The sequence below is a fragment of the Semicossyphus pulcher genome, unplaced genomic scaffold (assembly GCF_022749685.1).
Source record: "Semicossyphus pulcher isolate SPU_LCO1_2020_fin unplaced genomic scaffold, fSemPul1.0.p SCAF_14, whole genome shotgun sequence".
In the NCBI taxonomy this organism is placed as follows: Eukaryota; Metazoa; Chordata; class Actinopteri; order Labriformes; family Labridae; genus Semicossyphus; species Semicossyphus pulcher.
Genome location: NW_027211648.1, coordinates 12,291,221 through 12,307,244, shown reverse-complemented (window position 1 = coordinate 12,307,244; position 16,024 = coordinate 12,291,221). Strand labels below are relative to the sequence as shown.

General features: G+C 40.5%; 2 protein-coding genes across 3 annotated transcripts; one reads left to right on the top strand and one right to left on the bottom strand.

The window, feature by feature from the left end:
• Nucleotides 1-3,253: 3,253 nt before the first annotated feature.
• On the top strand, nucleotides 3,254-9,320 carry wdr20a (WD repeat domain 20a). The gene is made up of 4 exons (XM_069661412.1): nucleotides 3,254-3,517; nucleotides 5,513-5,695; nucleotides 6,181-7,521; nucleotides 8,499-9,320. Exons 1-4 carry the CDS (start codon nucleotides 3,254-3,256, stop codon nucleotides 8,550-8,552), a joined length of 1,842 nt encoding a protein of 613 aa, XP_069517513.1. The 3' UTR covers nucleotides 8,553-9,320.
• A 277-nt stretch (nucleotides 9,321-9,597) lies between these two features.
• LOC138590963 (MAPK/MAK/MRK overlapping kinase-like) lies at nucleotides 9,598-15,869 on the bottom strand. 2 transcript variants are annotated; one of them, XM_069661414.1, is made up of 12 exons: nucleotides 15,623-15,869; nucleotides 14,070-14,184; nucleotides 13,571-13,660; nucleotides 13,407-13,477; nucleotides 13,237-13,315; nucleotides 13,114-13,162; nucleotides 12,839-13,017; nucleotides 12,590-12,691; nucleotides 12,306-12,479; nucleotides 12,015-12,174; nucleotides 11,737-11,934; nucleotides 9,598-11,477 (listed from the first exon to the last, which is right to left on the bottom strand). In XM_069661414.1, the coding sequence occupies exons 1-12, from the start codon at nucleotides 15,804-15,806 to the stop codon at nucleotides 11,400-11,402; spliced, it is 1,479 nt and encodes a 492-aa protein (XP_069517515.1). In that variant the 5' UTR covers nucleotides 15,807-15,869; the 3' UTR covers nucleotides 9,598-11,399. The 2 variants fall into 2 exon arrangements, with proteins under 2 accessions (XP_069517515.1, XP_069517514.1); XM_069661413.1 differs by having other exon boundaries at nucleotides 9,598-11,934.
• Nucleotides 15,870-16,024: the final 155 nt, after the last annotated feature.

The window sequence follows — 16,024 nt, the reverse complement described above, 5'->3', positions numbered from 1 at the left end:
GTGGTCTTTGTGTACTAGTCAATGATTTATTTGTAGCCAGTATTATTTGTAGCATTTACTGTCCTATTTTTACTAAGAAACGAAAAAGAGAACCTGCAAATGTGTCCACGTAAACGATTTAAAAAAAAAAAAAAAAAAAAAAAAAGAATTCTTAAATATGGGATTTTGAATATCCTGATTGGCTGATTCAGATTTCATGTATTGAAGACTTTAGTTATTTCCTGTTTTAGTCTGTTTTAACTGTCAGACTTCTTGATAAAAACCTTGAACCAAATTACACATTTGCTGACCAAGAGAGGAACTTAAATGATCAATACATCCACAATAAGTTCCTGCCCTGTTACTGTCTTTGACAGTTAAAAAATATTGACAGCGTATCATCTAAACCCTTAATGTAAAGATAGAGAAGGTTTTTACTGATATGATGTAAAATTGTTACTTTTCAGTGTATTACTGCCCCCTGCTGGTTGGAGGAATCAACTTGTAGGCTAGCGCAAATACAAAAAAAAATACAAGGAAGTGAAACTTAATAAATCTGCAAGCTAACAAGGATATATAATTTTGGTTGTTGCCTAAGCGACACATGAATGGCTTACAAGTTAGGCTCTAAAGTAGGAAATGTATCATGAATATCAGGAGGGACTAACTTTATCATCTTATGTAGCAGTAGGGAAAAAAGTATCCTTTATTTGTGTTCTTTCAGAAGCTATTTTATTTGTTTATGGGAAATGAACAGTTGCTTCATTATCAGTACATACAGTATGTTTTACTTTGGTTGGTCATCAAAAGATTAATTGACCAAAGAAACAATCAACAAAATATGTCACACCTTTGAGACACCCAAAATAGAAAAATAAACCCTCATGTTGCTCAATTAATTTCTTTATACATGAGAAAATAAAGTGCCTTTCCAAGTGACTTAACAGCATTTCATTCTACATTTAATGCTCTGAGGCACTGCATATGGCTGCAGCACATGGTTCAGATGCAGAGTCCTCCATGTTGATAACACACTGCCTCTTTCTTTGCCCCGGCTCCACCACCTCCACTCCGAGGAATCCTAGCTTTCTCTTGTAAAGAGATCTGAGCTTACAGGGGCTGGGGGACCTCTCAGAGGAGCTCTCGGGCATCTGGGACGAGCTCCTTTCCACCTCGGTTACAGGTCCAGACGTTTGAGGTGTGGAGGAGCTTGTTGCGTGCAAACCTGAATCATCAAAACTGTGATGTAACTCTATATCCATGGCTTGGGCGTGCATTGCTGAATCATTGTCCATTTCATCCTTGAGATTTCCACAGTCATCCCTGTCACTGTCAAGCTCACAGACCCACAGCTCGGAGTCACTCTTACATTTCATCTGGACATCCAAAAGAAGTTGCTGCTCTGTCACAGGATTTCTCATCCCATTTTTCACCACTTCTCTGACGGCAACAGAGGCAGGGTGATGAAGGTTAAATCTCCTGTTCCTGCACAAAAAACGACTCCCTCCCCCACCTCTTCCCTGCCCCCTTGTTCGCCTGCTGAAGACACCCCCATCGACATTTGACTCGTCAGAATCCTCAGAGCTCCCATCGTATGGGTCCAAAAACTACAATTAAAAGCACACATGTATTCGTTAATAAATGCAGAGCACAGCTAGGTGCTTTTGCAGCAGAATTTGCTGGATTAGAGTAAGGAGAATGCTTACCAAAGAATAACTGTGTGTTATTGGTAATGTCCTCCGAAAAGTCCGAATCTCTGGTGCACTGCTGGCACATCCCTGCAGTGAGCAATTTAGTGATTGTTGTGTAAAGACAAACTAAAAGGCTCCTGCCCCTGTGTGCCCCTGCAAAATAGTGTTGCCAAGACCAAAAAGGAAGACTGTGGATTTAGCAAGGTGTACAGTGTTTAATGGGCATGTGGAGCCAGTTTGATGCTGATTTGAAATAACATTCATTGAGATTTGCACTTCCAAAGTCTAGGACTAGATAAATCTATCATACTGTAGAAGTCTGCATTATCTCTTTTGCACACATTTGTGCTTTGTGTGCAACATTCAAATTTAGAAATAAAGCAATACCATAGTGCTGGTGTCCGACCATCTTGGACTGATCTCGGATTCAGAATCGGTGCTGGACTCCACTTTACACATCTCCTGACAGAAAACAGACGTCACTCCAGTCTACATTTATATGTCAGAACAGTTAATTTTATGCTTCTTTTTTTTACTGAAAAGAGTCCAGAGCACTCTTAATATGGGGATGACATGTGGCTCACCAATCTCACCATGTATTTGAGAGCAAACTGGTCCATGTTGTTGGGTGCATGTCTCTCACTTTGATCTAATTTGAGAAAAACAAAAAGAATATATTTTGCAGAAATGCAGTGAAACAAATACACCAAAAATAAATACACAAATGTATAATTTTTGTTTGAAAAAACAAATATGTAGAAAAAGCTACCTATATACACAGTCAGGAGCAGTAGACTAACATGTTTAAGAAAACACATAAAAGGGTGCCATCCAGTGCACATGACAAAAATTAACGTTCGTGTCGTAAACTTTATATTTAGCAAAAATTAAATTTAAGAATAGATACCTGGAAGTGAGAGTTGTTGTCCTCTCCTATATGCCATGACATTTGGCAGGTAGTACCGTTATAACTTTTTGACCGCGATAAAGTAAAACACTTACAAGTCCTTGTTGTGTAGTAAATAAGGTCGTAAATTAATGAACCAGGTGCCTTCGATGTGATGCAACCATGTGTGGCCACAGGTGAGCAGTCTGCTGCACACGATAATCAGCAGGAAAACGAGTCGAAAACGTCGAAGTTGGCTCAACTTCAAGAATTTAACAAAATAAAACGTCCGGTGTTTTTTGTTTTGTCTTTGTTTTTTCAAAATAAAACCATTTTTTCTTAGTTGATAAAATATATATTTTGCAAAACGCAATTTAAGTGCTATTCAATTCAGTGAAGGCAAATAACAAAATACTGTCTAATAAACATTCATATAACGTTAACTTTTATGTGAAATGTATTTGTTATGGGTTAATTTGTTTTTCTAAATGGAAGATATGTTATAAAAATTTGTAAATGCTTCAACATTTTAAAGAGATGCAGAGTTGTGACAACTTAGCTATTTTTAACTAGCTATAACCGCACACTCATCCACCAGTTCCCCGGTGAACCGTTGGGGGGAACGGGAGAGTCGGAATGCCCGCTCCGTGGCCCGCTCCCCTCCGTGCGTAAGATCCGGCCTGGGGGAAAGGGATGAATGTTAATTTCAAAGATGGCGGCGGAGGGAGGAGGGAAGGAGATGAACGAAATTAAAACTCAGTTCACCACTCGAGAAGGCGTCTATAAACTCCTCACTCACTCCGAATACAGCCGTCCTAACAGGGTGCCTTTCAACTCGCAGGGCTCCAACCCCGTCAAGGTCTCCTTCGTGAACGTCAACGACCAGTCGGGCAACGGCGACAGGATCTGCTTCAATGTGGGCCGCGAGCTCTACTTCTACATCTACAAAGGCGTTAGAAAGGTAGCGTGCTAACGCGGCTAATGTCAACGGACATCCGTGATACTGCAGATACTGTTAGAAAACATCACTGCTTCCTGAGCATGGCCGAACTTTAGACTTGTGTTGGTTGTATTTAAGAACTCTGGCAGGTGCTTGACTTTGAAATTAGCTGGGCGCTAGTTAGCTTGAAGCTATGATGAAGCTAGCCTACTAGTTTGCTAGCTAACGCAAGTAGCTAACGTTAGCAAACCAGTCTACACTTCGAGGCCGAGGGGGTGAACTCCGTCCCCTGAAGTCTGTCACTCTGTTGAAGTTTATCTTTATGGAAGAGTTGGTCAGGTTAGATAATGACCGCTCGGGTAAAGTTGACCTTTTGATGTGATAGAAGTTGTCAGGGTTGACATTGCTTCTGTAACGATTGTAGTTTTTGATGACTGTGACAGCTCTACGTTGACACACCATAACACCTGTCAGCGCTGTTTGATCGCCAGCTGTTAGAAATTCCAGTGATAGCAACTTATTGTATGAATAGTTATTGGGATACAAAGCTCCCTTCATCATTGTTGTAATGACACTGAGCTGTTAGTGTGGGACGTGTCTGGACAAAATCTATGACCTTATCAAACCAAGCCGACCTGCTTTGCTTTTAGGGAATTCTTAACGTAAGGTATTTATGATCTACTCAGGTAAACAACACGTAATAACATCAGTAACACGTCTTTGAAGACGGTTGATACTCACTGTCTAGCGCGAAATTTTGCCTACAATTTGTTTTCACAGCGTAAAGGTCGTTTTTTTTTTTAGCAAACAGCTGCCTTCACATCATAGGTTGATAGGAAACCGCTAATTTCTAACTGGAAGTAGTTATGTGTCGTAGCCATTCTTATATTAATCGCCAATGGGCTTTTTTCACAGCAGACATTTTGACCTTTAACAGGAGGAAAAGCAAAGGTGTTAATAACTTTAACAATGGTTCTGTTCTAGGGGGGGAGTAAAGAAAAAAATTTGTGTAATAGTAATCTTAGTCTGTTCAAACTTGACAACTTAATTTTGACAGAACGGGTAAAACAGGAAGATACAGCACAAGCAAATTAGTCATATACCCTAGATTAAAAAAAAAAAAACCTGATATCAGAGAATGCTCACATTACATCACCCATTATTTGTGCCATTCTGAATGGCGCATCTAAAAGATACTGGCAGTTTTAGTCCAATGTTGTGAGTTGCTGTAGCAGATACAAGGCAACAGGTTTAAAGCAAAAATAGTAAGAATGTTTTTTTGTGGGGGAAAAAACACCTAACAAATCAAGCAACTATGTATGTATGTATGTATCTGTAACTTCCTTACTTAAACATAGTCTTTTTTTGCTGGTAATGTCAATCATTCAAGCACTGCCTAATATTGTGCATGATATATGAGCTGCGTTTTTACTGGATTCTTGATTTGAACTACTCAAAAGACTTGGTTTGACATGTAGACTCTCTAAGGCAAGATAGAAACAGTCAATGTCTACTACTAACAGTGGCAAATGAACAACTGAGTCATCATCTTACACTCAGAGTTTTCCATTTAACAAGTAGTGTAAACTGTTAATCATTAACAAATGGACAAATTGTTATGAAGGTTATCTACAGTATATCTTCTAGGTGTCTAGCAGTAAAATAATGTATATCAAACAGCATGATGACAAGCATATATCCATCTACAGAGATAACTTCCTCATTAATGTTCAGGGAAAGTTAGCTGTTTGTTGTGTTGCTAAAGGTTGTTTGGTTTACAAGATATTCAATAGAAATCTAAGAGTTCTATAAAGTTATTGAGTGGAATTTTAGCTCCTCTGAATTTGTTGTGTGTTTTTCAGTTAAAGAACAGAGGGGAAAAAACTACTCAGAGTTTCTCACAGACAGTTTGACCAACAATAGCCTTTTTTCTGCTCAAAAGGGCATGAACACATGTTTGATATTTAAAGGTTACTGCACTCACTTAATGTGCTTTCATACTTTTTTTCTGTTCAGGCTGCTGACCTGAGCAAGCCCATAGACAAACGCATCTACAAGGGAACGCAGCCCACCTGTCATGATTTCAACCACCTCACAGCCACAGCAGAGAGTGTGTCCTTGCTGGTGGGGTTTTCAGCAGGACAGGTACAGCTTATTGACCCCATTAAGAAGGAGACTAGCAAGCTCTTTAATGAGGAGGTAAGACTTTTTTTCTACTCATTTTTCACTGTATTCATGTTGTGCTGTTAATGTGTTGCGTTGTTGTCAGACATCTAAATAAATTAACCACAGGTGTACCAATTGACATTAAATGGATATGTTTTATAAATCTTATAAGGTCTTATTGTGTTGCAATAATTGTCCTGAACTGTAGCGTAATTTGTCTATGTATCCTTTTCCATTGTCTTATGTAGAGAAATGTAATCCTCTGAATGAACAGTGTTTATTATCTTCAAAGGATCTCACAAAGCTTTTCTTGTACTTTGTGCTACTTTTTGTTTTCCCCATTTCCCAAAGTATAAAGAATTCTGTGTGAAATTGTAAGACGTCCAACATGTTCAGAATATTGATTTTCTGATGAAACTGTACTGACATCATTTCTTTCCCTCTCTCCTTCTCCTTCAACTCTCTCCTCTCCCCACCCCATCTGCCTCACAAACCTCATCAACCCTCCCTCCTGCCAGAGACTAATAGACAAGTCCAGAGTGACGTGTGTGAAATGGGTACCAGGCTCTGAGAGCCTGTTTCTGGTCTCTCATGCCAGTGGGAATATGTACCTGTACAACGTGGAGCATACTTGTGGCACCACAGCACCTCACTACCAGCTGCTTAAGCAGGGAGAGAACTACTCTGTACACACTTGTAAGAGTAAATCCACAAGGAACCCTCTCCTTAAATGGACAGTGGGGGAGGGTGCTCTGAACGAGTTTGCCTTCTCTCCAGATGGGAAGTTCCTAGCCTGCGTTAGCCAAGATGGCTTCCTACGGGTCTTTAACTTCGACGCGGTTGAGCTTCATGGCACCATGAAGAGCTACTTTGGTGGCTTGTTGTGTGTGTGCTGGAGCCCTGATGGAAAGTACATAGTTGCAGGTGGAGAGGACGATCTAGTGACTGTGTGGTCGTTCTTGGACTGCAGAGTCATTGCTCGAGGTCATGGGCACAAGTCATGGGTGAGTGTCGTGGCATTTGACCACTACACCACCAGCGTGGAAGAGAGCGACCCAATGGAGTTCAGCGGCAGCGATGAGGACTTCCAGGATCAGATGATCCACTTTGGACGAGACCGGGCCAACAGTACACAGTCTCGACTCTCCAAGCGCAACTCCACGGACAGCCGGCCGGTTAGCGTAACGTACCGGTTCGGCTCAGTGGGTCAGGACACTCAACTGTGCCTATGGGACCTCACAGAGGACATCCTTTTCCCCCATCTTCCGCTCTCACGGACACGAACTCACACTAATGTGATGAATGCTACCAGCCCTCCTGCTGGTGCTACAATAATCACTAACACCTCTAGTAACACTACTAATGGCAACAACAGTGGTGCCAATACTCCTGGTATAAACTCCCTCTCTACTACATTACCACGCTCCAACAGCCTTCCCCATTCAGCCGCCACCACAGCAACAGCAAACAATACCAACAAGGCTGGAAGTGGTGGCGGCATCGGCAGTGGTATTATGGACAGTGCCATCGCTACAGGTGTGAGTAAGTTTGCCACACTGTCACTCCATGACCGGAAGGAGCGCCACCACGAGAAGGACCACAAACGCAACCACAGCATGGGGCACATCAGCAGCAAAAGCAGCGACAAGCTCAACCTGCTGACAAAAACCAAAACAGACCCTGCTAAGACTCTTGGCACTCTGCTGTGCCCGCGCATGGAGGATGTGCCCCTCCTTGAGCCCCTCATCTGTAAAAAGATAGCACACGAGAGACTGACTGTACTCATATTTTTAGAGGACTGTTTAGTGACTGCTTGTCAGGAGGGATTTATTTGCACATGGGCGAGGCCAGGCAAAGTGGTAAGTTCTTTTTAACGTAGGAAATGTGGGGAGAATTAAAGTGAAAACATGACGTCTGTCAACGTTTTGCTGTCCTAAAATCAGCTTGTGCGCTGTAAAACCCAGATATAGGGAGCATAAAATAAACTCTGGACATTTGGAAAAGCATTTTTAGCTTTTGTAGTCAGGTTGTTAAACTGCAGGAAGGCAAGAAACATATCAGACTTTGTTTAATTTACACCTACTTTCTGATCAAAGACCTATAATGCTTAAGTTTAAAATATTACCAATGCTATGAAAATATGACAGCCTACTTATTTTATACATTCTGCTAAGGAGGATTTTCTGTGTAGGCCTGTGAGGGGAAAGAAGACCTTAATCCATATGTTCATTGGTTCATCATAATCATCCCACAATGCATAGCAGCCTAGCCAAGAAGTCATCTGCATACACTCATATTCCAGCTTAATGGCTTTGTATCTGCCCGAGGAATGTCTGCAGTGTCTCACGTGCTTACAGCTTAATATGTGAATCCACCCTTGTCTACTTCCCTTTTGTCTGTGTTTTGAGAGATTTTGCCAGAACGAGGCACATGATAGTTTGGATCTGGAACATGCAGGCAGTTTGAAGAAGTCAGGCAAAACTAACCCACATCTTATTTTGTATGGTTAAGGCAATAGTGTGAAAAGAAGTATAGAAAAAAATGTCCTTGAAGGTCAGGACATGAGGTTAAAAAAGCTTTCTTAAAAACTTGTTTGGCCATGTACATAAGAAGTGCCTTGATCGAGCAAACCTCTCAAAGACACCATTAGTGTTGCACTGTACACTTCTCACCCACTTTGACTGCTGCTGCGCAGGCTTTTAATTAAGTGCAGGGGACCGTGATACGGGAAGACGAGGCTACAGGCTAATTTTTAATGAGCTATTTGTTGCTTGATTTTTTTTGCTACAGTTTGTGAACTTTCCCAATGCAAATCTCCTTGTTTTCCTTTTTCCAGGGTTTATTGTCATCCCAAAACCAAGCCAGCTCTCCCAGTGGAACAGTAGTATAGCCACAATATTTCTGCTGCTAAAGAACCCTGCAACCCAGAGTCTGATGCTGCTCTTCACCCTGCAAGCATTGCAAGTTTTCCTTTTCTTTTATACCCCTCCCCTCCCTCCCCCCCCTGATTTCTGTTAATGGCTTTTCTGTTTCTTTTATATCACTCACTTGGCCTAGTGGAGGAATGAAGCAAGAAAAGGTGTGGTGCAATTGTGGACTAATGTGCTATTATGTTCTCTGGAGTTTTAACACGTTAGATTTTAAAAAGAAATCTCTCTTTCATGTCAAATCTTATCAGACTGTTGTCCCCTCTGGAAATAAAGCTTGGCTTCCTTAGATGCATACCAGACAGTTGTGGCTTGAGATTAAAGGGATAGTTCATTTAATTTTTTATAACCTTCTGTTGTAGCCCAGTTAATGGCTCAGGGTTACTGACAAAAATTTGAACATTGGGTGAACTATCCTTTTATAACCAAGTGCGTTGGCATCTGAAAATTTTGCATCCATCCACATTCACCCGCCACCTCTGTCTCTTCTCGAGTAGAATCTCCCCATCTCAACGACTTTGCACTGATTTTGTTAGTTATTTCGTTGTTTGTTTTTATAACCTCTCTAATGGAACAAAAAAAAAATGAGGGTTGAGGACTGCCTTGTTAGACTCGGCTTTAACATCCTCAGTCTTGAAATCTGAATCTCTGAAGCTGGATGCTGCAATCATAGTCTTTTTTTAAAGAAAAAAAAATTGTTTGCACTTAAATTAGTTTATTAGAAGAAAATGGCTTTACATTTTTGGGTGTGCTCAGAACTCACAGATGGCTAATACAGTAGGCGAAGAAAATGATAAAAAACTATTAAAACCTTTATCTATTGAGCATTTATTTTAATATTATTTCAGATTCAAATCTGCTCTGTATCATAATGTGTATATTGTAATTAATTGATTTGATGGGGGCCTAAGCAAACTACCATTACTCCAGTGGAAGTTTTGTCAATGATAGTTATATTTCTAAAGCCTAAAGTATACATATTAATAATATTAAAATAATCTTGAATACACTGTTTTCTGTTCAGTTTTTTGTGTTCACCCTGATGTACTGTATTTACATAACAAAGCTGTGATGCCTCTGGTGTGAGAATTGCTGACATTGTTAAAAAAAAAAAGTGCCAAAGTTGCAGTATGAATGGAGGCCTAAGAAGCTCAGGAAGTCTGGCAGACGAAGACTGAATCTCAAAAGACTCTTGACCTTGATACACACTCTCTTTTATGCCTCAGTTACCAAAAAAAAAAGTTTGATAATGAAACAGGGAACTATTAAATCCTCTTTTAGAGAGATTTGACAAAAACTTCACAGATCACATGACAAAAGAAAGAGCCTTTACCTTTTGACACTTCCGAAGTATTCATGTACTTTATTTTTGTGTGATCATTGTTGATGCCAGGAAGGGTCCGGTGACCCCTACACTAGTTGGTGAAGCAAATCTATTTTTAAGTGGATAACATTTTACATTTCCCACTTTATTATTCATTAAAAAAAGATCATGATTCTCATGAAATTGTCTTAACATTTTTGTGTCAGGAGTTTATACAGACATGTAAGAAATTTAAGGTACTTGTTATGCAGGTTTAATAACATCATACAAATGACACTCAACTTTTTTTCTCCAAATATGCATTACAATAACCAACACGATAAAGCTAAGCAGAGTCACAGTCTATTTAAAGAGCTCACAGCTCTGAATGAAGATATTTAAGCCACGGTGCTTCAGAAGGGTACTGGCCAAGCTACATCCTATCAATAAATTATTCGAAAGATCCGGCATGTTTTGCTATTAACTGCTCCAGTCCTGTGTTTTGAAGTTGGATCATGGTTTATGCCTTTTAAAGACTTCTGCCAATACAATGCTGTGGCTTACAATAATTCTGAAGCACGTTTGTTCAGGAAGACTTTTGTCCTTTTTAAATCAGAAGGTTAATTCACAGCTACTGTAAAGAGAGACGGTGCCTATAAAAAGTAATCAACCCAGCTCTTATGTTAACTTTGAAGTAAAGCTGCTATGTGTTGTTTTCGATCATTTCAGAGTGTGTAGTAGTAGTCTGGATCTAGGTTGGGACAATTTGGGCCTTCCAGGACACCCTAGTATTGTTTCAAATAGCCTTTTTTTCCTCTTCAATTCTCTTATTAGGGTTTGTTGTTTGAAATGTGTTATCACATTTGGCTACATTTACATACAGGTGATCTCAATTAAACTTAAAAAATATTTATGTGATATTTAATGTGCGTCACAGCAAAGAATGATTAATACTTGCACGTATTTTTGTATCTGCACATAACTCAAACCAGTTTGGAGAGTAATAATACTACTAGTATGAGTTCAAGGGGTGCGACTACTTTTTAAAGGATCTCTCTTATTTTCTTAGTTTCTCATCACAAAAGTTACACCATCTAATTCACCTCTGCTAAACAGCTGTTCACTTGTCAAACATCTTATTGCTCGTCTCTTGTGATCAAGACTGAAGTAGATTTCTAAATAGTTGTAAACATGTAACACCTGACCTGGTCAAGTAAAACTGAGGTCATAATTAAACTACATACTGTCAAGCCAAAGTAATATGACCGGCTCTAATATTGTTTATGTAGAATTCATTACAGTGATCGAGCGTTCGACAGTTTCATGTAGCATCCTAACTGGTAAGCTGACAGGCTTGGCCGTCTTGATTGTGTTTTTTTTTCTCAAGCGTGTTTCTTTACAGATTACAGCGTCAAGCCTGTCCAAACATTGTCCTCTCAACAATCTGTGTTTCTGGTTTATCCTGTTTTTTGAGAGGCCAATTTTAGCCAAACCCTGTTTTTGGCTCTCAGTAGCCTCCATGTTTCCTATCCAGCGGTGGCATGCAGTAGGTCTTGAAAGCAGCGCGGTGTGACTCATCCCGGGGCTGTGGAGAGAGGAAATGCAGCCTGAATGCCAAATGAAAGCCCTTAAGAAAGCCCTGCCAAAGCACTTGTTATATTCTATTAGGATGACGTTCCTCTTTTTTTCCTTGATAGAACCTAGCACGCAAAAAAACAACGTGTCAGCTGTGTCTACTTGATCTGCTCAGTGCTTCTGGTTGATGCAACTCCCAGGAGGCCTGAATGACTGAATGATTTGGAAATGTAGAAAGCCTGATGACTATGTAGCTCTCCTGTGGTTACCTTGGCCAACCTTGACAGGCACTTTTTCGAGGTGATGTTTGGCAGTGTGCCTCGGTGGGTGACGGTGAATGCAGGCATAGTGGAGACTGGGAAGGAGATCTGCGGTCCTGGAACAACCATGTTGAGCTTGGGCAGCTCTGTGGGATAATGAGGGACGTTCCTTCTGATGAGGGGCTCTGCTACATGCTTCATGTTGTGCTGTAGAGGGAGAAAACAATCAGATGGTGCCAGATGGAGACTTGTTGACATTTTACTTCAGTTGAATTTAACAGACTTACGCTCATTAAAGGTGTTTGCCTTGTGTGTCTTCCCCTCAGCTGTTTGCCAAGTCTGGTGGAGCGCCAGATGTGGTCTAAGGAGTTGAGCGTCCCACTGCCCTGTAATCCATCCATAGTCCCAGAAAGTCTGTGAAGAGTTTCTGCTTTCTTCTCTGCCAGCCTGGGAGAAAAAGCAAGAGAAAGTGAGACTTCTTTTACAAAAGACAGGATACAATAAGCAACAAATCTGGTGTGCAAATTTGCTTAAAAAAAAAAGAGTTGAATGACTAGTTTTTTATTGCCATTGTTTACCTGATTTCCCTAAAGTACGTGTGCCGCAGGGCTGTTTCTGCAGTGATGCGTTCATCTGGGTCATAGGCGAGCATCTGATAGAGCAGCGACAGAGCTGGAGCCGGGCAGTTAGGGACTAACCGCGAGATACCGCTGCCTTTTTTAGGGGGGAAGTTGAAGTGCATCGCTCTTGACCTGCCAGACATTGAGAAACCATGAAAAGTCTTGTATTCAAAGTATATGTATAGTTTTAAAATAAAAAGACACACACCCCTAAAAAAAAAAAAAAGAGGAGCAAGACCTACTGCTTGAATTTTTTGAGGATACTTTGCTCTGGAGTCCCCAACACATCGTGGATCTTGGCAACCTGATCCAACTCATTGGTTCCAGGGAAGAGAGGATTCAAACTGAAACACACAGGTATGACATCAGACTCCTACAACAAAGCCTTTTACATGACATTTGTTTGTGATTGTTGTGGCACACAAATAATGAACTCTCGAACTGTTTAGGTACTACAGATTAAATGATGTGTCCTTCCCCAGCAGACGTACCTCATGATCTCAAAGAAGACACAACCAACGCTCCACATGTCCATCTTTAAGCTATAGTAGCCGTCGGTAAGGAGGCACTCGGGGGCTCTGTACCAGCGCGTGGAGATGTACTCGGTATGCGGGGGCTTGGAGTACACACTCCGACAGGAGCCGAAGTCACCGAGTTTCAGACCATTTTGCTGCAAGTTGCACAAAATAATTTTTAAAATGTGTGTTACACTAAACTCGATTATTACTGTTTCTGTAAAGAAAAGTATAATAATGATGCATCTCACTTTGATGAGGATGTTTTCTGGCTTCACATCTCTGTGAAAGATCCCACAGCTGAAAAAAAAGATCAGTATGAATTTTGTTTTTTATTTTACTCTTTCATGTGGATTGAAGCATTCAATAACTACCTGTGCATATGTTCAAGCGACTTGCAAAGCTGGTACATGTAGTTCTTTACTGTGTGGTCAGGCAGTAGCGTTTCTCTCCCTGCAATGTATAAAACAAATATCTTGAAGTTCCAGTTCACCCTTCTAATTATTCACTACATGCTTTTATTCTGTCATACTTATGGATTTACCTTGAATGAATTCAAAGATGTTCATCTCCATCAGCTCACAGATCAAAGACACAGTTCCAGTTTCCTTGTCACTGGAATATTACATTAGGTTAATATGCCTTGCCACATAAAACTAGCTTAGGTCAATGCAATAACTTCAGAACATTCAACACTCCAGTACTCACAAAATCAGTTCATGAAGCTGGATGATATTTGCATGCGGGCTCAGTCTCTTCATAGCTTGGACTTCCCGCAGGTTGTTGGCCTGCTCCAGACTTGATAACAGAGAGCAGATGACATTTGTACAGTTAATTTGAAAGCTGTATACATATTATAATCATTAATAGTAAGTTGTATGTAAGATTACTATACCTGAAACATTGTGCAGTGAGAATAAGAAACAATGGGTCAATTGTTACAGCTTATACAGCAGTCACATTATGCACATGTACGATAAAAAAGGTTGCACAGATTTAAAGGGCACTGCTTTGTTAAAACCAGTGCACTGACAACTCGCATGTCAAAAACTAACATCTATTGTTACCTCATCACTGCAAGGTCAAAGGCAGAGTAAGCTGACATCTAATAGGGTACTTAAAGCAAACTGGGTGTCAGGCTGCTAACTCAAGTTTCAAGGGTCTACACAACAGAGTCTGGTAAAAAGTTTTGTTGCAGAATACATACCTGTTTATCGTCTGCTTCATGGTTTTACATGCGTAGAACTTTCCATCTTTCAGGCTCTGAGTTTTCACCACCTCTGAAAACGTGCCCTCTCCGATTTTCTTTATTATTTTGTAGCCTGCACAACAATCAAATATCAGTTGTGTAGCTGAATATTAGACAAAACATATTCTATGGGGAAATCATGTGTTCCATAGACAGTAAAAACGGGAACAGCCCCATTGGACATTAATACCCATGATACTTTTATAAGGATGGGGAATCAAGATTTTCTGATTCATAGCTAGAAGGGGTGCAATTAATTATGTTCATCTGCAACTAATCTGCCAATCTAGTTTTTAAAATGACAGAAAAAACTCCGATACTCAAAAAAATTCTGATTACTATCATAAAAGACTACAACTTCGAGCCAGCAGTTTAGAGTCGCTACAACTTTAGTTAAATGCTTTTTGTTTTCTTGTTCTGTCCAAGAAATGAGCACTTCAGAAAATGTTTGCATGAAAACTAACCTAATAAATAATTCAGCTATCAAATTCTTTCTGCTCAAGTATCGACTGATGGGCTAATCTTCTTTCCAGCATTTAATTATTAAAAGCCGCAGTACAGTGTGAAATCATACAAGACGACTGCATCTTTATGCTCTGACTTCCGTTTTAGGGAGACATTTGTTTGAATTTTGATGTTTTAGGTGTTCAAAGGCGTTGAAAAAGCAAAACATAATTGGTCTTGTAAAGTGAATTATGCCTCTGAATGTTAACGAATATATCTGCCATAGACACTGTAACGGTTTTATTCTTTTATCTCGGTTAGCTGTCTGACGTTCACGTAGGGTCAGAGCACGAGCAGCCAGTTCAGTGAGATCAAACTTGTCACCATTTTCCGTAACATCTACTAAAGAGCCGTTTGAAACAATGCCCCAAAAACACAAGCCACAAAACGCTAAAAGAAAAAAACATTATTATACGGCAAAAAAAATTCTAGTTATTTGTCCGCGAGATACAATAAAGCCAAAACTGACGCTAAATTTAAGACAGCTTGCAAACATAAGAACTAAATCTTTAGAGGGCGATATGCGGCCACCTATCAGACCTGTCATCGCTCTGCTCAGCCGTTAACTTTCAACTTACAATGCATTCCCTTTGAGTCTTAGTCGCCGCATGTAAGTCGGTTATCCATAACAGATGTATGTGGACAATACATTTCAATATGAGGTTTGAAATGTATGGGTTTTTGTTTTTTTTTAGCGCAACGAGGTCTAAAGAACACAAAACTCGTCTTACGAGCGCTAGCCTAGCCCCGCTAGCATGCCCTGTTAGCTGACCGTCGCCTTGGTAACGGAGCACGCCTTCGCCCTCCACTCTGACCCGAGGAGGAAACTCCTGCTGAATGTTTGACTCTCTCTGCCGCTCCGCTGAAAATATTCGAAATTAATGGCAAAACGCAGCTGAATATGCTCTGCCATGTACGAAAAAATGCCTGTCTAGCAGAATTATCGGCTGCAGGCCCATATATTTGACATGACTATGTCTTTGCAGCTGTATAATTTAACTCCTTACCTTTTTTCCAGAGGTGGTTTGTGATGTTCTGCTCGGATGTCTTTTCATTAGGCAGCGGACTGTTGTTCTGCACCTCCACAACATTTCCCCTATTGTTCCAGTCGGTGTTAGGTGGTGTTTTGCATGCATTTCGAAGGCTTGCCCTGTTTTTCACGCCAATAAGCCAGCTTGAGTAGTGCATCATTAATGCACAACTAATTCCAAAAAGCCTACCATTAGCTTAATTTTATCTAGAAAAAGTCCCTGCAAGAGCACAGCGGCGGGTCCACTACATTCATGTCATAGCAGAAGGCCACCAGGCACCAGTGCATCCCATACACAATCAATGCATTCTATTCACTAACGTCTGGTGTGGTTAAAAGGCGTGGAGCTGCTCATTTGTGCTCCACTTCGGCTTCCGTA